General features: G+C 37.1%; 1 protein-coding gene across 1 annotated transcript in view; it reads left to right on the top strand.

The window, feature by feature from the left end:
• Nucleotides 1-26,606, top strand: part of CUL1 (cullin 1) — a 55,872-nt gene extending 29,266 nt beyond the window's left edge. Inside the window, exons 5-22 of the mRNA XM_075142918.1 lie at nucleotides 745-795; nucleotides 1,768-1,858; nucleotides 2,557-2,720; nucleotides 7,123-7,285; nucleotides 10,911-11,041; nucleotides 14,782-14,889; nucleotides 14,976-15,082; nucleotides 16,259-16,307; nucleotides 16,823-16,954; nucleotides 17,508-17,625; nucleotides 18,635-18,711; nucleotides 19,479-19,610; nucleotides 20,988-21,080; nucleotides 22,414-22,461; nucleotides 22,556-22,638; nucleotides 24,162-24,267; nucleotides 25,030-25,143; nucleotides 26,052-26,606. Of these exons, the coding sequence (XP_074999019.1) occupies nucleotides 745-795; nucleotides 1,768-1,858; nucleotides 2,557-2,720; nucleotides 7,123-7,285; nucleotides 10,911-11,041; nucleotides 14,782-14,889; nucleotides 14,976-15,082; nucleotides 16,259-16,307; nucleotides 16,823-16,954; nucleotides 17,508-17,625; nucleotides 18,635-18,711; nucleotides 19,479-19,610; nucleotides 20,988-21,080; nucleotides 22,414-22,461; nucleotides 22,556-22,638; nucleotides 24,162-24,267; nucleotides 25,030-25,143; nucleotides 26,052-26,132 (1,848 nt within the window). The 3' untranslated portion in view covers nucleotides 26,133-26,606. The remainder of the gene's footprint in view (nucleotides 1-744; nucleotides 796-1,767; nucleotides 1,859-2,556; nucleotides 2,721-7,122; nucleotides 7,286-10,910; nucleotides 11,042-14,781; nucleotides 14,890-14,975; nucleotides 15,083-16,258; nucleotides 16,308-16,822; nucleotides 16,955-17,507; nucleotides 17,626-18,634; nucleotides 18,712-19,478; nucleotides 19,611-20,987; nucleotides 21,081-22,413; nucleotides 22,462-22,555; nucleotides 22,639-24,161; nucleotides 24,268-25,029; nucleotides 25,144-26,051) is intronic.
• The last annotated feature ends 200 nt before the right edge of the window (nucleotides 26,607-26,806 follow it).

Raw genomic sequence — 26,806 nt, 5'->3', positions numbered from 1 at the left:
GTCAAGTGTTTCAAATATAGAATGAAGAAGTAAATGGCATTTTTTTCTGTTGTCTTCAATACATCTCTATAAATTTTTTAGCATCCAAGCTGCTAAGATTCAGTCAACATTTGGTTTATAATATAAGTTATTTTGGTACAGTTCTGAAAGAATGATATGTGATCTTGATAGTTTTTTTGTAATGTAAAGTAATATAAACAAGGGAAGAACATAGCAGAAGTTCTGTATCTTAGATAACTAAAAGTACTTTTTTTTTTTTTTATATAAAGGATAATTATTGTCCTTGCTGGTGAAGCATTAGGAAAGTGATGTGTTATTTTACTGCTTCACTAAAATAACTTTGCATATGGTAGAAAAACAGTTGGTATCCTTACTTTCCTCCCTCTTAACTTCACCAGCCTAATGCTAATGGACTGTGTCAGCCTGAAAATCACCAACAAAAAAAGCTGTATGTTGTCAAAGTAACTTGAAGGGTTTGTTAGTTTTCAGAGTTGGCAGTGGATCACTGTCAGAAAAAGGGACATCTTAGGTAGAGTTAGTAATAAAGCAAATAGTAATTTTATTGTGAAGGTCTTGTTGCATGAGAAATGTGTGTGTCAAAATATAATAATTTAAAAAATTCTGATTATTTAGCATACTAGATCAGCTTTACTTAAGGAGTTATCCTGCATGTATATGCATATATATATATATATAAAAATATTTTCTTTATTCCATCTTTCATCTCCCTTCCTTTGTGTCTAGCTTGCCTTGGTGACCTGGAGAGACTGCTTATTCAGGCCATTAAATAAGCAGGTATGTATATATATGTTATAACAGTAGTGTTATTTTATAGGGTTAATTTTATACGTTGTTAGTAACTGTTCCCGGGGGGGAGCCTTCTGCTTCTGCTTTGTGATGTTAAAAAGATAAATATTTGGGGGGAATGGGCCTTTTTGTGTGTATGTGGTTGAACCTTGATACCAAGACTGTTCTGTAATCCCTTGGCTAGTCTTAAATGAAGTAACAGGTTCAGCTGTTTCCAGGCCAGGCAGGACTACAGGCTGACAGTCATGCCTTACGGTTTGAGAGTCAAGATTGTGTGAGAACAGATAGTGACAGGCCTGGGATTTTGGTCTCTTCTAATGTTACTGTGAATCTTTAAATTTACACTGATGCCTGGGAGATTCAGGTCAACCAAATATTTTTAATTAGTGAATCAACACAGTATAAAACAAGACATTCCATCACAACAAAATACTATATTTATGTATGTTAATTTCACTCTTATTTACTAGTACTTCATGATGAAAAAACTGTATTGTATTATGAAAATATTAGCTAGATTTCAGTTTAGAGAAACAGTAGTTGCAACACGTTATTTATCAGCATAAGCCGATAGCTTTCTTTGTGTAAAGTACAGGTGGTTAGTTCAGCTCTTACTGCAAAGTTTTCTTGTATTTCAAGTATAAAACAAACAGAAGTTTGGTTTAGAAGGTGCTTTTTGAAATTAAAAAAAAAAAAAAAAGACAAAAAAAAAAAGACCAAGCACTTTCATACCCTTCTGCAGCTCACCACTACTTGGACTGTAATTACATTGTAGAACTTAAAGGTGTAGTGTACCCTATGATGTCTGTAGGAATTTGATATGTTCAGGTGTCCTTAAATTTTGTTCTCAAGGGGCTTGACTTGTCTTGACTATAGGAATACACTCCTGATTAAATACAGTGCTTGACCTACCAGCTGCTTTCTCTGTGCTTGATTTATTCTTAATGCCTGTTTTCCAAGGTGACAAATGCCGTGTTGAAATTGATTGAAAAGGAAAGAAATGGTGAAACTATCAATACAAGGCTGATCAGTGGAGTTGTACAATCTTATGGTAAATGAGATTTCTTTAAGGTTTTATTACTCTCTTAAAAATAAATAAATATATATCCCCTATCAGAGTCCAGAAGTAGCATTCCACCTCCTTGGATGTCCAGGAAAGATTTTTACAGTAAAATAAATGCAGTTATATATTGTTTAACTTCATGTTTGTAGAGACACTTGACACAATTTCTGTTGATTATACCATGTTGTAAAGCTTGAAAGCACAACTGATAGACAAGAGTATTCATTGTTTATGAATCAGTTATTTAGATGCTAAATCTGGAAGGGGGGAAGCATAGTAGTTTACAAAGCGGAGTGGGATTGTTTTTTTCCATTTGCATGAAACTGAGTTTTGCCATGCAGATTAATGACCAGTTTCATTAACTAAAAAAATATATGCATATGATCTGGAACTCTAAGAGGAAAAACTGGAAGGGAAACTTGAACTAGCTTTTGAGATAGTGAAGTTTTCCAAATCCTATCATCTATTTAGTAATGTATCAAAAAGTGCAGTTTACATGATTAATGTCTTGTGCTGCTTATTTTTTAAATGCAAAATAAATGTATACTTTTAAAAGTTTGAAAAAGTGGTGCTGATACTATCTCAATTGATTACTTTATGTAAGTTAGAAGGAGGGTACCTGTTTATTTGCAAGAGACCATTTCATAAAAGACAATTTTATCATTGCTTGCTCTTTTTTTTTATAGTGGAGCTGGGGCTGAATGAAGATGATGCGTTTGCAAAAGGACCTACGCTAACCGTCTATAAAGAATCCTTTGAATCTCAGTTTCTTGCTGACACAGAGAGATTTTATACACGAGAAAGTACTGAATTCTTGCAACAGAACCCAGTCACAGAGTACATGAAGAAGGTAAGTTACTTAATAAGCTTTGTGATTATTTTCTGGATACAGATATTTTTTAGAGGTAAAGTAATATAAATTCTTGGCTTTTATTATCAGTTTCTTAAAATGCTGATTATTTTACAGAAACAGTTAGCTCTTTTTCCCTGTGGTCGTTTGCTTCTGTGTTTATCTGGTCTGAAGTTTGTCTGCTTAGTGTATTTCAGTAAGTACAGTGAAAGTGTGAAACTTTCTTAATGGGCAAAACAGAAGAGAATGTTTAAAATAAATTCGGATTTTGTTAGATTTCAAGACACCAAATAGTCATTCTGCTTTAGACCTACAAGTTTACTATTCCTGTACAAGGAACTGTGTGTTGGCACGTTTATTGAAATCTCTTCCTGAGCAAGCTGGCCAAGGAAGTAGATCATTAATTAGCTTTCATTCTCTCAGAATATTTTAATGTCATGAACCCTACACAATACTTCTGATCAACGGAGGCCAGATTCAAATCCTTAGATAGTCTCTGGTTTGGGGCATCCCAGACAGGGTAATTAAGAGCAAGCTGGATAAACATTGACTATTTCTAACCTGGTTATTGGGTCAGTCTTACTGAATGTGAAATAGGTGGGTCATCTTCCATCTTGGACAAGTGCTGCTTTATATATTTTTCTCAGCATTTTCTGAGTTGCTGCTTGTTTTTTCCCTTTCAGTTTAATTAAAAAAAGAGAGCTTTCTGAGTATGTAATATGCAGATACGCACCCCTCCCTGCAATATCTTTCTGTTTCTTTTGTGTAACTCTTTTTGCAACAGAACACATCCTGTCTGATTCTTGGCATTAAAGTCAATGAGTTGCCCAAAAAAAGGAGGGGCGAGGGGGGAAGTCCTAGAAATAACACAGTAAGACGAATCCTGCTTTTAGTGCATTGGGATAGTTGCCCAGTAGTTCCCAGACCTACCTATATTTACTTTTCTGTTGTTGTTGAATTAATGATTTTTGCTACTTCCCCTCCAATTTCTTGCCTTTACTTTAATCCTAAAACATATATAAAAACAGAGTAAGGGAATTTCAGTCATTCATAACGTGAACGACTGGCTCATCCAGGCTTCCTTGTTACAGGACAGTAAAAAGCTGTCTGAAGGTCATTGCTATTTCAAGAACTGGAGATTAGTGGCAAGTAGAAAGAACTTCTTAGTCCCCCAAACAATTTTCAAGACTTCAAAAATCCACAAAAGAGCCACTCACTTTGCTTGAAGCTGATGATGAAGCTGAAAACACATATAAAGCTAGCAAAAGGCAGGGGAAATCTTCAGCAAGAAAGTGTGTAGCCTTAAGTCTCTGCTCAAATTCATATCCTAGAGATGTATACAAGCTATTTGGGCTGTCCTGACATCTCCTTACAGATAATATGCATACACTGAAATCAAACTGAACAAGAAACTCTGTTTTCATTACTCATTTCCTAGGATTTAACTGATAAAACTGAAAAAAAAGTCTATTAGACTCTACAGTAAATATGATCAGAGCTTGCAAAATGATACAAACGAAGGGATGTGACCTAACGGAAAGGGGAAACTTGTGAATTGAAGCTAAAAGCTAGTTCACTGGAACAAATTGTCTGATTTCTCCAGTCTGTATACTCTGCTGGAGAGATCGAGAGGTCGTGCAGGTTTTCAGAACTATTAATTTGAAATTCAGATAGGTTTGTCCTTCAGTTTTATTTTACTTCATTATGCATAAGAAATTCCTAACATTTTTCACTTAAACATGGCAAGGCAGTTTTGTAAATGTCTTAATTATTTTTTTCGGTTTGCATATTGTAATCTTGCATGCCACTTAAAAGCCTGGAACAGAATAGTACTCCCATAATTATTACTCGGGGATTGCTAGAATTAGGTTTCTTTTCTGTTATGAAGCACCTTAAATGAGACTGATGTTAAAAGCTGCAAGTTGTCCAGCAGTCACACGGCATATTAGCGGTGAGGTCTTACAAGTCATCTGTTGGAAGCATGAACTACGAACGAAGTGATCTGCTATTAGTATGCTTACTTGACTTTCTGACTGAAGCACTGTGCATTGAGTTCTAATTGGGGATAAATAGCATTGCAAAATAATAATAAAAAGAAACCTGTTGAAGTACCTTAGTGCACATCAGTGTAGCATCAGTGTGTTACCATGATATAGTAGAATTCTGATTGTTCCTTGTAGAATACTCAATGAAATCTTAATTAGAATTAGGATATGTGTATGTAGTTATACAGGCAGACTTACTGAGTTTAGAAGGATTGTGAATTTTTCTTCTCAGGCCAGAACTCATGAGTAAAGCTGGCATGGCCTGATATGCTGTAGGGAAAAAGGTCAGTATTTCTTAACACTGTCCCTTGAAATAAAGTCTCAAACTGAACTTTTGATCTTTACAGTTAAAACAGCCAAAGATACCGTTGTGTGAACTAATTATTTTTCCCTTGTTTCTGAAATGTGACTTTAAAAGGAAAATGGAATTATAAGAACAGAAGAAGTGAGAGAGTATAAGCAAATTTGGAGTCAGAGCGAATCTTTATTTTCAAAAAGGACCTCAAAGTGAGAGTTGGCTGTTAACATTAAAGTGAAGATCTAAGGATATTTTAAGAAGCAGCATTAGAAGTGGCAGAATTTCCTGAAGTGGTTAAACATGATCTAAGTAGTCCTACTAGTCTGATTCCAGTTTCCAACATTCATCAGAAAGATTCAATAATTTGCTGCTATTTGCTGTTGTTAAGGAAGTCGATTGTTATTTCTTACTGGTAAGAAGCTGGCAAGTTAACTCTGAAGCGTAAGCTTATATCCCTTCCCAAACTGTTGATTTTGTTTCTCGTATTTTGACCAGTACTGGTTTAACTCTAGGTGACACTAATCCAGGATCATTTCACAAGAACTAAGTGCAAAATTATTACAGAAATGAGTGAAGCTAACAGTGGCAGAGGTTATTTAAAGCCGTCTGTATGATGCAGTGTACTTGCAGTGAAATTGTTCTTTTTTTTGTTGTTGTTGTCCATAATAAGACCTTTCATGCTTAGTTGATATTCTAAAATACTAGGAAATTGCATTAATTTAATTTCCTTCTCTTTGTGACATTAATTTAAATAATTTGGACTGATAAGGGGACGTATGCACTTTATCCCTAATAATGTGCTGCAATTACAGATGGCTTGTAAAGCGAATCTTTAACACTTTTGCAAAGAAAATAAAGGTAATTTTTATATAAACAACTTCAGTTTTACGTTTTGGCATAAGTACTCTTCCTCGAGTGACATTTAGAATTTTGCCAGGAAGATATGCATATGTAGCATTTCATATGCCAAATTAAATGCTAGTATAATTTAAATGATTGTAGATTATTGGAAAGTTTTTCTGTGTAAGAGTGTAGATGAGAACATTCAAATAAACTTGTCAGGGGCTGTCGTGGTTTAACCCCAGCCAGCAAAAATAAACTCCACGCAGCTGCTCGATCACCCTCCCCCCCCCGGTGGGATGGGGGAGAGAATCGGGAGGGCACAAGTAGGAAAGCTCCCGGGTTGAGATAAAAACAGTTTAATAATTGAAATAAAACTAAGTAGAACAGTAATAATAACAGTGAGAACAACAACAATAACAGAATACACAAAGCAGGCAATGCACAACACAACCGCTCACCTCACCGACCGCGTGTCACGAACGGGGGGCGAGCCCCCCCCACACACCTGGTTTTTATACTGAGCATGATGTCACATGGTATAGAATACCCCATTGGCCAGCTGGGTCCACCACCCCGGCTGTGCTCCCCCCTCCCGGTGCAAGCATCACCCAGCAACAGCCAAAGCATCAATGGGCCATCAACGCTCCTTTCACACCGAACCCAAAACACAGCACACCCCCAAGCTACTGGGAAGAAAGTTAACCCTGTCCCAGCCGGAACCAGGACAGGGGCATATTGTTAAATTGTAGTTTTCTGCCTTTTAGTTTTGTGGTGGCAAGAAGTACATTCATGTTTGGTTTAAACAAAACTACCTCTGTAGCTGGAGAGCTTGCTGATGCCAAAACTGCCAGCATCTCATGTCAGCAGCTTTCTCTTTCTCTGTCAGCAGATTTTCATCTGTAAACTTCTTATTCAGAAGCAACGGGAAAACAATCTTGCTGTGATTCTCCTCCCCCCGCCATTAAACAGTATATAATATTATCATCAACATAAACATTGATTCCATATGTATATAGTATGGGAAGAGGGGTTGCATTATGATTCCCAGAAAAATAACTGCTTAAGTATGTGGACCATAACACCGTATTAGTGAGAGGTTTGATTTTTTTGTTTGCTCGTTTTCTAGATTGATTTACTAAATAGTCATCTGTTTTCTGCTCTTGGATTTCTGTTCTGCCTTCCACACCAGTTTCTTGTTTATCTCTCTGTTCTGTAGGCTGAAGCTCGCCTTCTTGAGGAGCAGCGTAGAGTTCAGGTATATCTCCATGAGAGCACACAGGATGAGTTAGCACGAAAATGTGAGCAAGTACTTATTGAAAAACACCTGGAGATATTTCATACAGAGTTTCAGAATTTGTTGGATGCTGACAAAAATGAAGGTAAGGAGATTCAAATGTTGGTTTTAGGCTTAGAGCTCCTCCCTGATGATTTGTGAATAATGTAAATTCTGGTGATGGCTAAATGTGATTTGTTCAGGCATTAGATTAAGAGAGAAGATAGACACTAAACTGATTGACAAGCAGCTTTTGATTAAATTGGGATGGGAGAGGATATTTCCCCAAGAAGCCTATTCCAATCCCAAATATTAAAGCAAAACAGCACTAATTTTGATTTCTTTTAATATGGCTGGAAGAGCTTCAAGAGCACTTAGGCCATCCTTCCAGCAGGAGCTGAAGCTTGCATGAGAGACATGTGAGACGAAAAACAGACCAGTGGTCTTACCAGCTGTTTCAGTGAGAATTTTAAAATCCAAGTTGTCTACGAGTATGTATAGGAAATGTTAAAAGAAGAATAGAAGCAGGAGCTTCTAAAATACAATATATAAAATATATAAAACTGCATATAGAGCACAAGGAAAGGGTGCAAATTATTAATTCATGAGATTATTTTAGCTGTGAAAATGAGTCTTAAGTGCCACTTCAGTTTATACCTTTGTAGAGAATACATAGAATAAAGGCTTCTTCAGTGGTTCCTCTAAAACAAGTAAATATTATCAAAGAGTTTAGGTACCTTTAAGCAATTGTCAATTGTATTGGTTTTTATGAATTTCTTCAGGAGTTAATGCTTAGCACAAAATAACAGTCAGAACTAGGGCCAAATAATTCCTGTACATCGTGCAGATGATAAAGATGAATGGTGTTTCTGATTTTTCCAGTTGGAATTAATTAAATCTATATAGGAAATCAAGGTGAGGATCTATAGCTGAAATACTGGTTTTAAGAAAGTGACAGAGTTGAAGAGATACTATCATTAAGTTACTATTGATGATACTGTTTGTTTGAGAGTTGTGAATTCAGCTATGACTCTGTCTCTTTATATCTCAACCTTAAAGAGCAACTATGAATAATTACTGTAATCATCATATTGATAACTATAGAAATAGAAAAGGGCAATTCAGCATGATTAGTAGGTCAGAAGTTACCTGTTTCAAATGTAAATAGAAGATTTTTATCCTGTACTAGTATTTAAGAGTTAGATGTTTATGTTTGTAAATAGATTTATTTACTCTGTAATTGGAAAAGACTTTGATACAGATGCGTGTTGACTAGTAAAATGACTTTATAAATGTCTTCTGGGCAATAGAAATAGCAATAGCACAATCAAGAAAATTTTTCTAGACTCAGGAGGCCTTCCCAGGCTTTTCTTTTTCCCCCTTACTTTATCAAGCTCATGGGTTATGTGAGCCTTTACTATAGTCACTTACCATAGTGATGCAATTCCATAAGTTTGTCGGGGTAAAAAAGGAAAAAAAGTACCTTGTGTCTTGGGCACTGTCTTGTTATATGTCTTTGGTTTTACTTTCATTTGTGTTATTTCTAAGATAAATTAGGCATTTTAAAATGCCTGATTTTTTTTTTCTTCTTTCTCAAAATACTTTCTTTTCTCTTGTTGGGCTTCACTTGTGCAAATTACGGTAGTTCCCTGGCCCTTTTTAAGTTTCATGAAGTCTCAAGATTAGAAACATTTATTTTGAAAAATTATTTGAGAATTCATTCTTTAATCACTGTAATCGGTTCACTCTCAAATTTGTAGTGTACTAAAATAGCCTATTGTAGACTATCCTAAACTTATAATAAAATCTAGCTCTTGATTAAAATCTTTCTTGCTTTGCTCTTGAAAGTACACTGGTTTTGAGGTCCTCCCTCCCATGTGAAGTATGTTAAGCGTATTGTATTACAGGCCACTCCTGTTGGTGCTCTGTAACTTTTTAATCACATTGTACAACTAGTTATAAAGGTTATCAGGCACATTTGTCGTGTGTTACCTATTCACATCAGTATGATACCTATAGGAAATAATTACGTTTATTGGGAGGGAAATAATTATGTTTATTGGGAGCAGGCTCTAATGATTTAGGTAGAGTTACTGTGTAAATCTTCCTTGAGGCTTTGTAGCATCTCTTCTGTATTTCAGCAGACATCCTAGCAGATCAACCCGTGAACCCTTATTTGTGGGTAGGTCTAGCAGCAGCTTTTAATATCTATGCATGGCATTATTTTCCTACCTTTGTTCTAAAATTCTATAGGTAAAAGAACAGCATTCTTATGTTGTCACAAAAGTTTAACATCTGGTTGCAAATGTAGTTTTCAGAGAGAAAAAATGTTTGCTTTTCAAATCCAAAAGTTTAAGCTTGCCAAAGTTCTAAGGAACGGAAAGCATTATACGGCAATGGGTCTGAATAGAGGTTCATCGCTTCAGTATTAAAAGCATCAAGTTCTGTGTGTTGTGTTTCAGAGTTAGGTAGCGATACAGCTGCTTGATTGCTCTGTTTTATTTAATCTAATAATCCTCAGGTGGTAATAAATTGCTCATAAGCCCTTCAGAGAAGTCCTTACGCTTTAGAAGTGCTAGGTGCAGCTGACAACCTTAAGATGGATTCAACAAGGTGAAATATTCTCATTAATTTACAGTAACTAATTTGGTTGTTTACTTTTTCACTTGAGTGCCTATTCAGTGAGGGCAAGATTACAAGAGGTAACTAGTGGGTTTGTGTACCTGGTTTATGGCCATATTAAAGTTTGCTTTTTTTTTCTTTAAAAAGAAAAAAAAAAAGAGTTCTGCACTTAGAATACAAAGCATCTGCCATGTTGAAAATGAATAATAAAAACAAAACCCTCTTCAATATTAGACTTTCCAAAATTACTAACTGAATTTGGAAAGTCATGGCTGAAAACTGGTGAGATTTTAATATGAGGCTTTAACATATGTGAAATGATGTCCAATTTATTTTTACCTTTGTTAGTTTTGTTCCATGGTAATGCTTTTCAGCACCTTTTCTTTCCTTGAGATACAATTATTTCTACTGGTAATCAGTTACTTAAATATTTTTTTAAGAGATGGCTTTATTGACAGTGCTTTATTGGAGGAAATTTGGTTTATAATGTTTCAGTTTATCTGCCAAGGTGATATCAATACATAACATTTTGCCTTAAATTTCCAACCATTACCACTGATGCTGCCCCAAGGAGAAGTGTTAATATACAAAAGGCTACAGGTGGTGTTAGATCTCTGAGAACTGTCCTGTTCAGAATAAGATTTAAAGGACAGTGGTCAGCTGGACAACGTTGTACTCTTAGCACGGCCAGCAGTAACACTAATGACAGTCCTACTTCACGGTAGCACTTCAAAACTTCATCTAAATAAAAGGGTTTTAACTCCGTTTTTAAATCATTGCACCTCTTTGATTTCTAGTTTTCATAAATCTAGAAGTAAATATATTTCTATAATTTACATTGGTTTTTTTCTTCTTGAGATTTATATAGCATTGTGAAGATCTTAATATTTAACAGGTTGTTTTCTCTTTAACTAGTCTTAGCTTTCCAGGTTAGTGCAAATATTTGCTATACTGTATAATTTTTTTGCTGTAGTTTTTTCTGGCTTTTTACAGGAGCAATTGCACATATGTTTTTGTTGATGATGGATGTTTAACTCCTATTGGCAACTTGTAAATGAGAAATTGGAGTCATAGCTAGTACAGATGTTGGCTTTCCTTTCTTTTTCCAGACTTGGGACGCATGTATAACCTTGTATCTCGAATCCAGGATGGCCTTGGAGAGCTGAAAAAACTTTTGGAAACCCACATTCATAATCAGGGTCTAGCTGCAATTGAGAAATGTGGAGAAGCTGCTCTAAATGCAAGTATCCCATCAACATAAGTCTGTGTGTGGTTGCTGCCAGTTTTACATTAGAGGAGGGTGAATGCTTCGTGATACAATTTCCAGTTTGCTTATGTTTTCCCTGTCACTGTGATTTAATTTGTGAGGACTAGGCAATTCTCAAATATTGATAGTAGGCTTAAAACAACAGTCACATCACTGTATTACTGCTCTTTGAGCTTTGGTGGTGGTTTTTTTTGTTTGGTTTGGGTTTTTTTTCCTCTGAGTTTTTGCGCTCTGTGAGGATGTCATGCTGCTTGGAAAGTTGGCTGTGCAAATACAACATCCTACACTTAGAAATACACCTGAAAGTCCACTGTTTCAAGAGGCATTGTCTCCAGTGGACTGTATTTTATTTCATCATCTTATAGACTTATGACTTGGATGGGACTGTGTGGAGAAAGTTTCTGTTGGTTTTAGGTTTTTGGTGACTGGCTTTATTTTATTTGGAAAAGCATGAGAAATGTAAGAGGAAGAGACAACTGAAATGGTTGGAGAGGTCACAATATAAGGAGGAGGTCAGGTCTTCTGCCACACTGTGGTCATTTAGCCATATAATTGGCTTTCTTGATTTTATCCCATAATTGTAATTTCAGACTTAATTTTGTATTGATTAGGGTTGAATCTCAGCAACATGAAGTTGTTTGAAGCCTTTGCTAACCTTTTTGTCTATAGACAATATGATATTTTCTAGCAAAAAAAAAAGTAAATGAAACATTGCAAAAAGCAAAAGTAGGATAGAATATAGATACTGGTAAATTTTATTTAAAATGGGGTTTAGCTTTGTTTTTCAACAGAGTTCATTTTAACCTGTTATTGGCCTCAGATATTCTTGAAATAGCTTCACACTAGTGTTATTAAAACAGTAATCTGTAATGACTGCATGGAGAACAGTAAAAACTTCATGCACAGATTAGGATATTTTACATGTGTGTAGTGTCTGTTGTTCACTCCTGTAGTTTTAAGTACGTAGCTTTTTAGCAGTGTTGATCTTTTATGAATCATGAAGTAAGTTCAGGAATCTTCAGCTTCATTTGTAGACGTCACCCTAAATTTTGAAATCAGATGTGCTCCATGGTTGACATATCCCCCTAGTGGTCATCACTCTTGAGTTTCTTTGTGCTTAGACCTTGAAGAATTTATCAGAAAAATGAAAGCTTTTTCTCCAGGAATTAGTTCATTTTTGAGAGAAGGGAAGCCTGAGATTCAAATGTGTTAGTTCTTTTGACTCCAGCTGTTTACAAAACTCTTCCTGATCACAGCACTTTTTCTTGTGTCTTCATCTTTCTCTTTTTTCCCTTTTCTTTTTCCACACGTTTGTTCTTCATTTTCATAACAGTGTCTCTGGCTGTGTCCCTTGGGAACCATCTTGCCTCTTCTTCCAATATCATTCACTGTATCTCTATTCACTTAGGTAGGATTGATTCTGCCTTACTTCATTTATCTGTACTGTCAGCTGGGCAAATGCTTCTCAGTTTCTCTGTAGTCAGTGGCGAGAAATAGTCATACCAGCTTGACTCATCTGACCTATTTTAGATTTTTACTGCAGAATGAGTTGTGTGCTAGACTCCATTAACTATATTACCGAGGCTGCTCTTGAGTCAGAAGATTACTGCTTTCAGTGCCTTTGGTTATTTTTTTTGAGTCCTTGTAATCAGTAGATGCCTTTCTGAATGTTCTTCAGGTCCTCTTGAATTTCTTGTCTGGGAGGTTCTCAGTAATCTCAGTTCTTTATCTCAAGCACGGCGTTAGATTGGTGGTCCATGTAGTCTGTGTTTGTCTTCAGTGGCAACAGGAAATGTTTTTCAGGATCCTGATACAACCCTGCCCATCTTTTGCCATTTGTTGCCAGCATCCAGAACTCTCACAATAAAAATGTTACAGGAGTACCTCTATGCCTAGTCCTTTTAGTTTTTATTTATGGACCTGTTGTCTGTGAGTTTGTCTAATCTGTTCTTGAGCCTGCTGATATTATCTGCTTCCAACAACTCCCTGTGGCAGCAAGTTACAGAAGTCCACTACCTTATATGTAAAGATATTCTTTACTTTATCTGTCTTAAACTTTTTTCCTATCACTTTCATTGAGTGCTCCACAGTTATAACATGTGGCTTTTAGTGGTCATTCATTTTTTCAGTCGTCCTCCTGATTTTGTAAATCTTGGTCATATGCCCTTTCAAACTTCTGATCTCCAAATTGAAGACTTGTAGCCTTTTTAGAATTATAGAATCATTAAGGTTAGAAAAGACCTCTAAGATCATCGAGTCCAACTGTCAACCCAACACCACCATGCCCACTACACCATGTCCCTAAGCGCCTCATCTACACGTCTTTTAAATACTTCCAGGGATGGTGACTCAGCCACTTCCCTGGGCAGCCTGTTCCAAGGCCTGACCACTCTTTCAGTAAAGAAATTTCTCCTCATGTCCAATCTAAACCTCCCTTGGCGCAGCTTTAGGCCATTTCCTCTCGTCCTATCGCTGGTTACTTGGGAGAAGAGACCAACACCCACCTCGCTACAACCTCCCTTCAGGTAGTTGTAGAGTGCAGTGAGGTCTCCCCTCAGCCTCCTCTTCTCCAGACTAAACAACCCCAGTTCCCTCAGCCGCTCCTCATAAGACTTGTGCTCCAGGCCCTTCACCAGCTTCGTTGCCCTTCTCTGGACACGCTCCAGCACCTCAATGTCCTTCTTGTAGTGAGGGGCCCAAAACTGAACACAGTATTCGAGGTGCGGCCTCACCAGTGCCAAGTACAGGGGCACGGTCACCTCCCTGCTCCTGCTGGCCACACTATTTCTGATACAGGCCAGGATGCCGTTGGCCTTCTTGGCCACCTGGGCACACTGCCGGCTCATGTTCAGCCGGCTGTCAACCAGCACCCCCAGGTCCTTTTCTGACAGGCAGCTTTCCAGCCACTCTTCCCCAAGCCTGTAGCGTCGCATGGGGTTGTTGTGACCCAGGTGCAGGACCCGGCACTTGGCCTTGTTGAACCTCATACAGTTGGCCTTGGCCCATCGATCCAGCCTGTCCAGGTCCCTCTGCAGAGCCTTCCTACCCTCCAGCAGATCAACACTCCCGCCCAACTTGGTGTCATCTGGAGACTTACTGAGTCTGTTGTGTAGCAGCTGCCCTGTCTGCCTGGTGTTTTAGTTGCCCTTCACAGTTCCTACTCTGACTCCACTCCATCTTTACTGAGATGCAGAGATCAGTAATTGCGCATAGGACTCAGTCTGTGAGTGCCATAAACTTGATGTTTATTGGCATTTGGCTGACACTGGGTGTTGAGCAGATAATTTTTAAGAACTGTCAACAATGACTGAGGTCTCTGTGCTAAGTTGTTCCTATTGGGGATACACCTGTTTCGTTCTTACTACAGAGATTTATTTTGAGGATTTCTTCTATAGCAACTGCCATTTTATGATTGTCCAGCTCTCTCAGGTCTGATTTGGTGGTTTTGTTGTCTTTTGTACTATATAATGTATAGTACAAAATGTAGTACACTCTGCACTCTGGTTGCTGTAAATGAGAGCTTGTGCTAATGTAAGTCAGTCCTGGACATAGGACCTAAACTAGTCTGGATACTATTTTACCTTTAAAATATTTCTGATACTTTGTAAACTTCCCCCATAAAAATTTGCTTAGGCCAGTGAGTAGCTCCATTTTGGAGGAAGTAGAAAGCAGAAAGACAACAGGTTGGAAAAAACAATCTCTCTTTATTGCAGGATCCAAAAATGTATGTACAGACAGTGTTGGATGTCCATAAGAAATACAATGCTTTAGTCATGTCTGCATTCAACAATGATGCTGGCTTTGTGGCTGCACTAGACAAAGTAAGTATGTAGCGGCATATGGTGAACATTTTTTTTCTATTCCGTGTTTTGTCTCCCAAAATTTCACTGTCTTTTGTGATTTATAGGCTTGTGGTCGATTTATAAATAATAATGCAGTGACAAAAATGGCTCAATCATCCAGTAAATCCCCAGAGCTACTGGCACGATACTGTGACTCTTTACTAAAGAAAAGGTACGTCTACAAAGACAAATTACTATTTCAGGTTGGCTTTTGTTTTAAAAGGTTTTAGCATATGAAGTTTTATATTGTGTCTTCAGAAACAGAACTTAACGTTTCAAGAAAAATTAATTATACCAAATTCTGGATACAAAAATTTCAATAGGACTGTTCCTAAAGATTATATGGAGTTTACTTTTCTTTTTTAAAGAAGAGAGGGAAATAAGAAAAGATCTGAGACCTTTCTTTCCTATAGGAAACTAAGTTCTATTTTTTGTAATAAAACAGAAGAGTTTTTTTAGGGTTTTTTTTTCTCCAAAATTTGAGTTGTATTATATGTTGTGAAGAAGAGACATACATTCCCTTTTTCCATTAAAACTCTTGCTTTCCTCCTATTGTTTTCTCTACATCTTCTTCCATCTGGGCAGAAATCAAGGAGGACAAAAACTGCTTTTTAACCTCTCGTGGTTCATAATTTAATTAAGGTATTTGGCTTCAGATCATTCAGCAGCTCATACATTGAGTTTGTATCAGTTCAGTTCATACTGGATTGGTGTCAGTTTTGTCACTGGCAACTTTTCTAGCTGTTTTAGGGGAGGAAAAAATCCAGCACTAAATAACCCAAAACGAGAACAACTTGCTCACTTTTCCCTTCCCCATTCCCTCCTTCCTTCAGCAAAGGATTTATTTTCCCCTTTATAAATACTAAGGGGTATTGCAGGGTAGATTTGGGGTATGCCTGATGGACAAGTATAATATGGAGGAAAACAATGTGGTGCTACTTGAGCTCTCACCCAGTCAAGTCCCAGCTCTCTGAGCTGTTTTCTTTTCACAGCACTATCTAAGATAAGAAATGAAGATATCATTTAGCAGCAGAAAAAAGGCAGGAAGAGAGAGAACCATATTTAAGCCTATCAGTCCTGAGAAGTATCAGGCTATCGGGAAGCCCCTAGCAATTCATGGTTCAGGACCTCAACCTATTGTTTAAAAATCATGTACTTCAGAATTGCTTACGTGTGGAGTAGTGAAGACAAGTGTTCATTTCATTACACTGTTTCCTATCTAAAGAGTCTTTGATCCCAAAACTACTTAATCTCTGTTCCTTTATTTATGAAATTTCCATATACATCCATATGTTGTTTTAATTCAGCAGTTTTGGGACTCATTGAAAATGAACTTCTTTAATTGCAGCTCAAAGAATCCAGAAGAAGCAGAATTGGAAGATACACTCAATCAAGTGGTAAGATGTCTATAAGTAACGTTATCTTCTGTGTAACCTTTAACAAGTTAGTAATACTCGATTGTCACACAAGTCAGATGAGAGAAGACCTTTTTTTTTTTGTATGTTTGATTTCATTAATATTTCAGCTTTTCAGTAATAATCTTCATCTCTGTGTGGCTTGTTCGTTGTATTTTTTTAATTAAATAAAAAAAAGCCCTTTACAGCCGATTTAAAGTGGCTAAATGGAATTTATGCTTTTACTTCATTTTTATATACACATATGTAATTTCTACAATATATTTTTATAACATATGCACATTACATATTTATTCATATGTAAGGCTGTACATGTGGAATATACAGTTAATGTGTTTAAAATAATATCCACATTTAAAACAAACACACCACCCCCAAAAAACCAAAATCCCCTGCACTTAAAAATTTACGTGCAAATGAAGTAGCTACTGCTACAGCTTTTTCAAGACAAATATTAAATATTTTTTTTTTCTTACAAATTATCTTGGCTTTTCCAGATGGTTGTCTTCAAGTACATTGAGGATAAAGATGTATTTCAAAAATTCTATGCTAAAATGCTGGCAAAAAGACTTGTACATCAGAACAGTGCTAGTGATGATGCTGAGGCAAGCATGATCTCTAAACTAAAAGTGAGTATTGCATGGCTGTCCTGTGATCTACCATATTGCAGGTCTTCAGGCTGCCGTGGAAAGCATTGATGTATGTCCTTTCATTTCATTATTTTATCTACAATAGAAAAATACACAACCTAAGTCTTTTCCTTTTTTTTTTTTTTATCTCCTAGGAGCTTGTAGTGCATGTCTGTCTGATGGAGTTAAGATGGAGTTAAGCTTAATTATTCTTATCCAAATGAATTACATGGATATAATTATCCAAGGGAATGACTACTGAAAAGTTGCTTAATTTCATTAACCCTTGTTCATTCAGGGTCAAGCAAAATACAATCTAATACTCTTCTAGTAGTCTGTTTCGTTGTGTGTTTTGCTTTATTTTTAAACAAAATTTTCTCCAGTTTTTGATGACAGTTAAAGAGCATGTCTGCTTGGGATCGGTACTTTGAGTAAGGGAAAAACTGAACTTTGTGCATCTTCTTTTAAGAAAATAGGCTCTGATACTTTGTTCTTCTGATTCTCCAATGTCAAAAATGTGTCTTGCTGATGTATCTGTGCTTTTAAAATACAGCAAGCTTGCGGTTTTGAGTATACGTCCAAGCTGCAGCGGATGTTCCAAGATATTGGTGTAAGCAAGGACTTGAATGAGCAATTTAAAAAGCATCTGACCAATTCAGAACCGTTAGATTGTAAGTAATACATTTACCTAAACGACTATTGAGCAGTTTAGCTTCCTCTTATTTCTACAGAGCTAACTATATGAGGGAAATATTTGATTTAGACATCGTACCCCCAGAAGTTAGAGTTAGTAAGTTAGTATTATGTTGACCAAGGTAGCTAGGATTTTTAAATTAGTCTTTTAGCTCTGTACTTTGTCTTCTAATAGCAGTTTATATCTTCTGTTATGGGTAGCCTCCTCCTGATTTTACAGCTCATGTTTAGGTATGTAATTAAATTAAGTTGAATCTTGTCCTTTTCTTTTCTTTTTTTTTTTTTTTTTTTTCAGTTGGAAAGATGTTTTTCTTTTAACAGTTTTGATTTTGAGCACAACATGGCTTAAGTTCATACCCGTGTAAAAGTACTAAGGAAGAAAGGGTGTTGTGTTTTAGGTTGTTAGACAGCCCTATCACTTTTTTACGAAGAAATATTTTTTTTCATTGAAGCACATTGAAACAAATTCTTTAAAGAATTGATAGTTATTTGTTGGATTACATTTAGAGTTGTGTATTGTCAGGCTTAAATTTTACTTAGTTTTTGTATTATTTTTACTGACTTGCCCAAAATGCCTTACAAGTATAAATGTGAAATGTTTATTCTTGCAGTTGTGTACTGTGGAGTGATGAGTTTTAGTTACACATAAAAATGAATGCTTACAATTTTTACACTTGCATGTTAAAAGAGAAATCCATTGTGGGGATAGAAGCAGGGTAATAACTTCTACAAATGAGAGAAAATTGAGTGACTGTCACAGTAAATCTAAAGCTCTCCAACTGCAGCAACATCTTACGTGAATTCCTTTGTTTTATGGTCTGAATAAAAAAAATATATATTGCTTAATGATTTTTCACCATGTTAGTTTGAGCAAGGCAGAACCATTTCTTGTTTGTGTTAGAACTGGGACTGCGTGTTTGAAGAGGGCGTGGGAGCAAGGGGGATAATGCAGCTCAGCCTCTTGACGTGCCTTCACCTCTCTTCCAGTGGATTTCAGCATCCAGGTGCTGAGTTCTGGGTCGTGGCCGTTCCAGCAGTCCTGCACGTTTGCTCTGCCATCTGAGGTGAGGCGCTTGCACTTGGTTCATCCGAATGTGGAATGATCATGCGAGAAATTGGTTTTACAAGGCTGGTGTCTCCTCCTGTTTTGTTGTGTGTCAGAGAGGACTGGAAGTGTCTCTGGTGCTTGCCTATTTGGCTGGAGGATATTTGGATCAAGATAAGTGAGTGAGGTAGTAGGAGGGAAGTGTGTGAAATACATAACTGTTTTCTGCTGTGGAAAGACCCTGGTTATTGAATCTTTCTTCAAAACATTCAACAGTAACTGAAGGAAATCTTTGTTAGCATATTTTTCTGTGTATACTTTTATTTCAGAAACTTTTTCTCGCTGTTTCTTTGGCTCTGTCCGGTAAAATCTTTAGACATTATAATCATTAGTTTTCTGTGGAGTGCTTACCCAGACTAGACAAGACATGAACACTTAACATGAGAAATACGTGTAACTGCTGTTACTTGGAGGATGAAGGTGGTTAAAAGAAATGCCCTTTCTAGCTTTGCTTAATGTATCATAAAAGGAAGAATGGAACTTAAATGCTTATTTAGGTTTGTATTGTTAATGACACTTTAAAGGGGAAACTCTTAACAAGGGGAAATTTTCATCCAGTCTGAAGAATTTGAACACTTTGGATTTCTGTTTGTCTTATTCAGACAACATGGCAGTTGAGGGTGATCAGATTTGATTCTCCTTTGTTGGTTCCAGAGCATGTTCTAGTAATGGTAAATGAAGGTAAATAATATTCTTTCTTTATTTATTGTTATTGTTTTTATACAGTTAGAACGGAGCTATCAGAGATTTACTGCATTTTATGCCAGTCGTCATAGTGGACGAAAATTAACATGGTTGTATCAGCTGTCCAAAGGGGAACTGGTTACCAACTGTTTCAAAAATAGGTACACGTTACAGGTAAGGATAACATCATGGCAATAGAAACACTTGGTGATGATTGCATTCAGAGGACTGGATGCAGCTGATCATTTAAAAGACACGCGTTCACACTCTGCTCCATTTCTCTTACGTTATCTGGATGAGCTGCTCAGCCTTTTTATTCCTCATTTGGAGATAATTGTTTTTCCTTACTTTAAAGGACCATTGTGCAGATAATGTGTTTAAAATGGTGAAGTGTGTAGATGTTGAAGTAGTAGAGTTCATGTGAATACCTGTGCCCGCACACAAACTAATTTTAATAGATAATACAGTGAATTAAGCTGTATTTTATTTGTGTGTCAAAATATTCATTAACAGTATGTAATGTTGTATCACAATTAAGTATTTTAAATAATTCCATTCCTTAATTGATGTGTGTATATTCATATGTATACACACACATATATGTTTACTATTTACGATGCTCACATGCATTCATTAGCTTTACTCCTATGCATAATGCTGCTGTCTTTAAATAAGCAAAGCACAGATGCAAGAGCTGATGGCTACAGATCTGTGTATTACTGAAGTGAACATAAATGTTAGCCCTCCCCAGGTGGTTGTTGGTGTTATGATTAACAGAACCTTTATTATATGTTTGATTTATTTACTGTAATGACACGTAAGATGTATGTTTAAAAGAAAATTGACTTAGAAAAGGGAATATACTACTTGTGGTTCAAACAGGTGTTGAACTGCGTTGTGTGAGACAACTGCAACCTCTGTGCATAAGATCACATGCTCCCTACACTTTCGTATTTGCTTTCTCTCAAAAAGTAGACAGAGGAGAGGAGCTCACAACAGTGAGAAGAAACAAGATAATCTCAGACTTTGAACTTGCCATCAACATATGTTAACCCCGCGGTGATAGACTTGAATAAGCCACTGATAGCTGCCTTGTTTATGAATTCGGTTTCCTTATTCTGCTGGAGTTGGGAGGGTTGTGAGGATGAATTCAGTAGTCTCTGTAGGTTTTAATGAAGGTTAAAGGGTAAGAGTCAGGGAGTGACAAAGGAAAAACGTTAAAAATTATATTAGCAAGTAGAAAGATAAGGCTTTGACACCATAATAGAAGATACGATGAAGTGTCTGCAGCTAGTTAAATGACCATAATCAATAATTACGTTTTATGTTTAGATAATGCTGGAAGGCAGAGTTCTGGTTGTATAAGTAACATTGGTTTTTTCTGCATTGTAATGATTAGGACTAGTTGGCTGTTCTCTGTTGTGCAAATATTCCAGTATATGAGTTTAACTGGTGAATTTCAGGCTGTTCAAATTCAGAAAGTACGTTAGTTCATTCTCATTTTCTGATTTCCCCCCTCTCCCCTTCATTCTCTTTTTTTGAATCTGTTAGGCATCCACATTCCAGATGGCGATTTTACTGCAGTACAACACAGAAGATGCCTATACCGTGCAGCAGCTGACAGACAGTACTCAAATAAAAATGGTAGTGACTTTGCACATTTTACCACACTCTTGTGAACAAGTCTTTTGGTCTTCAGGGCTCTTCCTGCTATCGTAAGAAATTGGGGTTAGACATGCTTGAAGCCAGAGTCGGCTTCTGTCCTGAAGGAGACAGATGTGCTCTATTCTTGGTCAACTTACTTTCCTGGTTTACTTTCCTGTAATCATAACTGCCTAGTCTTCTGATGAATCTTAGTGTGTATATACTCCTGTTCTTGTCTGGAGTGAATTGTCTAGCTTCCTGCTGAGCTCTGGTAGTAAGTTTTCAGTGTTTCGCTACATACATTTTTCATATTAAAAGACAACATTCTAGGAAAAACAGCATTTTTCCTAAATGGTTGATCCACGCATCCGTTCTTCTTTACGTCTCAAGGCTTATATACATGAACATAGTAAAATCTGCAGTTTCATTGGCTCACTCTCTCTTGTGAAAAAGGTTCCCTCCTTTTCTTTCCAAGTAGACTTTATGGCCCACAGTTTATTTGGCATCTGTGTCCTTTACTAGTAGGTTTGAATCAAGTCTGCGGGGACTTCTGGAAAGTTAGGCAATTCCTAGTCTGTGAGATCTTTACTTTTAGAAATGTATATCTAGAAAGTTACTGCTGATGATGGTTTACAGCAAACCCAGAAGTCTTATGGAGTTGCCATTTATTATAGATGCTTGTTTGCAAATATTTATATATATTTATTTATGTAAAATAAATATTTGGCCCAAATTATGGTTGGACCAGAATAAAACTCTTTATACAGCAGAAAACTAACTGCACGAAACCCAGAAGATTTCCGCTGTGGTAAAAAACAGCTTTGCAAGCCTGCATAGAACATTGACAGTAGTGTAGTCATCTGGGCGACTGATCAGCGACAGTAGCCAGAACAGATCCCTGGTGTAAGCAAGAAAAGAGAAATATGTTAATCAGAAAGCAGAGGGTGCTTGGTTTCTGAGGTTTAAGCCTGCCATGGTATCTATATTTGCACGGTTTGGGGGGAAAAAAAAGAAGAGATTTCTTACACTTACAAATCTGCTTGCAAAATAGCTCCTAAAACAGGAACTGGAAAGATCTGTTGTTTGGAATTAGTCTGTCTAAAGAGTTTGATGTTATTTGACCGACAGCAAGGGGAATATGTCCTAACACCCAAAAAGGGCCTTAGTACATTCTGCCTTACTACATTTTTACTGCTTTTTTTTTTTTTCACTCATTTTGCAGTGTTCTGCACTCATTAGTTCTTAGTCTAAATCTGTGTATTCTTCTTGAGTATTTTAAGTTAGAGAAAGGTGCTGTCTGTCTGCGCTGATAATATTTTCTGTAATTTTGTAGGATATCTTGGCACAAGTTCTACAGATACTGTTGAAATCAAAATTGCTTGTAAGTACTCTTGCTTTTTTATGACATGCTTAACATTCAGCAAAATGTATTAATGAATATTTATTTATTTATTTATTTTATTTATTTCTTGCAGGTTTTGGAAGATGAAAATGCCAATGTTGATGAGGTGGAGTTAAAACCAGATACCTTAATAAAACTGTATCTTGGTTATAAAAAGTAAGGGAAAACTTCAGCAGCATACATCACTTGTGTATCATGGGTAGCATCCTCCTTCTCTGCTTTCAAAATTTGGGTAAAACCTAACATACCTGGGATGAAAGCTCCAGGGTTCAAGTGCCAGTTCAAATACAGATCCAACATACTAGCTTTGAAGGAGAAAGTTGGCTAGATAGGGGGGATAGGGAAGATTTTAGCTATCTGACTTTGACTTTGTCATAAAGTCTGTTAAGGCCTGAACATATTTTTATATCTCCTTTTTGTTCCTTGATTCTTGTCTAATTCTTGTATAATTTATTTCTGGTAAGAAATTTTGCATGCACTCAGCAAAATACATTACATTTTATAAGGTTACAGTAGTGTACAGTGACTAGCAGAGGTCAAAGTCTTAAATAAGTTCATCCACTAGAGAGAACACGAAAAGATCAGCAGGCTCATTTTAGAACTTCAGAGCGTACAGTGATTTGAAAACTTAATAAACAATGATTTTCAGTAGTTTTTCTTATCTACTTTAACCAGTGTTGCTTTCAATGTTCATATGTTTTAAGCTTTTCATAGTACTGTGGTGACTTTTTATCATGCTTACCAGAGCATAGATGTAAACACACATAAATTCAGTGAGGAGTTCAGTACTTCCTGAATATAAGATCTCAGGTGAAAGAAACATTTAAAAACCTTTCCTTGTACCTCACTCTTTATCTGCTTTCTTCCCTCCTTGGCCAATAATTAAAGGTTTGAGAATTCATGGTCAGTTACATTAATGCAGTGATGGAAACAGCTCAGCGTTGCTGCACTGTGCGGCTTGGTGGTTCCCAATCTATGACGCACAAGACTAAATAAATAACAGATCCCCTCTCCACCACAGCATTCCCCAGTGCTGCCCACAGGCTGAGCACTGGCCCGCGCTCCCTGGGGCCCTGCTGGCGAGGCTCCTTCCCCGCTTGTGACACAGCACCTTGTCTTGACAGCGGTCACGTGTGGTAGTGGGCTCGCCCTAGCACAACCGTGGGCACTGGGGAGCGTGTAAAAGGAAGGCAGAATTCAGTTCTGCAAAAGAAATGGATTTCTCCACATTATGGTCAGAATCCAATCTGTAAGTCAAAATGGTGATTCTATTTTCACTGACTTTCTTTGTCCCATTCACTGACTGGAAGCTTCTTACTAAACACAGAGATCTTGCAAATATAGTGTAATACATTGCGCTAATTTGACCTGACAGATCACTAGATTGGATTCAGTAAGTCATGAAATACATGAACAACCACCGAAAAGATATTTTGGTTTTTTTGGTTGGCTGCAGTTTTTTGTTTTTTATTTACTTTTTTAAACTTGAATAAGATTGTCTGAAATTTTCAGAAGTGCCAAAGTCCCCTTTAGTTGTAACGTAGTTGTGGTGGTGTGGCTGTCATTTTGGAGTTGGGTTTTGTTTGTTGGGTTTTTTTTTGTTTTGAGGTTTTTTTTTCTTTGTTTGATTGGTTTTTAAACAGGCTAATTGTTTTACTGTCTTCTGTTTTTCTTCACAGCAAAAAATTAAGGGTAAACATCAATGTGCCAATGAAGACTGAACAGAAGCAGGAGCAAGAAACTACACACAAAAATATAGAGGAAGATAGGAAACTACTGATTCAGGTGACTTGTATTGCAGAATGCTACCAGGCTGTGAACTTAGAATTACAGCTTTGTAATCCTTTAAGGAAGCTTACTGTGGGGTTTTCTTAATTTTTATTGAAAGACAACATGCCATTGCAGTGCGTTGTATTGGAGCTAAAAATGAATTTACAATACTCTTAAAGGCGATATGAGTCTGTAATAGAAAATGTAGAAAGGCATGATGGGACACTGTTCTTCACATTTGGTCTAACAACATGTTGGTGAGTGTTTGGGTTCCACGGATGCACACACTCACCAGACCTCTGTCCTGGGTAAAAACTAGTAATACTTAGGCAGTATGAACTTAACAGTGTTTTTCTATCAGTTCATTTGGAATCCACTTGAGAAGCAAAGGGACAGGGGAAGGAAATACAAATGCACTGCTAAGAGAGCATCACAGTAAGGTTAAATATGTAAAGAAGGCTTTCTGTTATATAAGTAGTTTCATGTTGCTTTTGGTACCAGTTGGTACCATTGTTATGACTGACCGTAAGCACAGTAGTTCTTAAAATTCCTGTGTCAAAACCACTTCTGATGACTGTATGCTATGTAGAACCTGATTTCTTAAAGTCTGCGTGAGTAGTTGATGTTTGTGGGCATGCTGCTCCCCATCTGGTACTCGGGTTTGCTGTGATCATGCTTCTGCGCTAGCAGACACGATCTGCTAGGAAACTAAAATGGCTTTATCCAGAAGGACAAGTAGTTTGCTCCTAAGCACACCTTTCCGACTTTGCTGTGCAGGCTGCTATTGTGAGAATCATGAAAATGAGGAAGGTTCTAAAACACCAGCAACTGCTTGGAGAAGTGCTAACACAGCTGTCCTCAAGGTTCAAGCCACGAGTTCCAGTAATTAAGGTAATGTGAGAACCACATGTCTGAACCTGTATTCCAGGAGGCGAGGAGGATATGTAGACAAAATACATGCTTCTGAATTAAAAAGGGAAGCTAAGGAGACGGGATGGGTAAGGACAGATTTTTGGAGTTGTAAATAAGGAGGAAATATTTTAACCAGAAATACTGTATTTCTCTTATGGTAATATGCACGTTTTGTATTGTTGGCAGTGGTAAAATAGTAGCTTGATTGCATCTTTTCACATCAGTGCCAGCTTACAGCAGCCTCTGCTCCAGGCTTACCTCTTTTTCCTGCTTTCCCAGTTGTGGGAGTACCACTAGTTGTGGGCCGGCTCAACAGAACAGTTTCCTGATCTCTTCTAGAATAAAAATGTTGAGGAGGGGGGCATTGTATTTGTTTGTGGTCAGCAGTTTGTTTAGTGGTCCCACCAGTGGTTTTTACATCCACAGCCAAGGGGATAGGTGGGGTGAAAACAGGCAGTGGAGAGCAGTTGTGAGAACTGGCACCAATGCTGAAAGAGACGCACCCGGTCAAGTCTGAAACAGGCGGCTAGTTGCTGCAACTGCTATCTTTAGTAACATTACAGTAAGCACTCTGCATCTTGGCTTAACTTCTTATTTGCTGTCTTACTATGAAGTTGCTCAGCATACTGACGATCAGTTGATCTCCCAGTCACTACCCTGGAATGACATCAAGTAAGCGTAATTCAGTTTAGTGGATTAATGAAGTCCTCTGCTTGGACGCAGTCAGAAACGGGGAAGTGAATTGCCATGGTTTGTGCCCTTTGCCTACTCCCGTCCTCTGCTTGGCATGAAATTCAATGGCCAAAATTGTTCGAAGTTTGTAGCGACCACAGAGAGGGCTTTTCTGCCCGGAAGTGTCACACTGCTTACGTTTGTTTCTCCCACAGAAATGCATCGACATTCTGATTGAGAAGGAGTACTTGGAACGCGTAGATGGTGAGAAGGACACCTACAGTTACTTGGCTTAACGTTTTTATTAGCAATTACTTGACTGTGTGGCACTCGGCAAATAGATATGTGATGGAAAGAATGAAAGCAACGGAACTTCATAGCAGCCACCCTGCTGCCATTTGGACCTCCCTTTTTAATAACCGAGACCAGGACTCCCATCAGCCAGTCTCAGATTTACATCAGAACTGCTCAGGATTGATACATTTCAAGTATGTAAATATGGACACCAATGCCATTTAACCTAATTTAAGAACAGAAAGGAATCAAACCCTCCTCCTTTAAGGGTTGCATGCTACTGCATTTAAATCAATACATTGGCTACATGATAAACAGCTGCCGTCACAGGCAGCACTTACAAATGTTGGCAGCACTTTGAGAGCGAGTCTGAATGGACCCATGTGTAATCTGCTATGAAAAACCATTTGTATAGTGTGTTTCATTTTTTAATGTGTGATAAATAAAAAAAAAATTAAAAGATTTCTGTACAAGTTGCATTTGGTTTTATTGTTTTAAGTTTTCATGACTTATCTTTCTAAATGTAAATAAAAGGTATAATGGTTATGAAAGCTATAGAAATTTGTTTTGCTTTTCCTCCTTTTCCCTGTTTTCTGGTGATGTAAAGCATATTTTGTTCTCTGAAGAAATTAATTGTCATCTATCATCAAATGTGCATATTATTTTTTTTTTTTAA

This window comes from Calonectris borealis, chromosome 2, assembly GCF_964195595.1.
Source record: "Calonectris borealis chromosome 2, bCalBor7.hap1.2, whole genome shotgun sequence".
Taxonomy (NCBI): Eukaryota; Metazoa; Chordata; class Aves; order Procellariiformes; family Procellariidae; genus Calonectris; species Calonectris borealis.
This window is presented reverse-complemented; position numbering and strand designations above follow the sequence as displayed.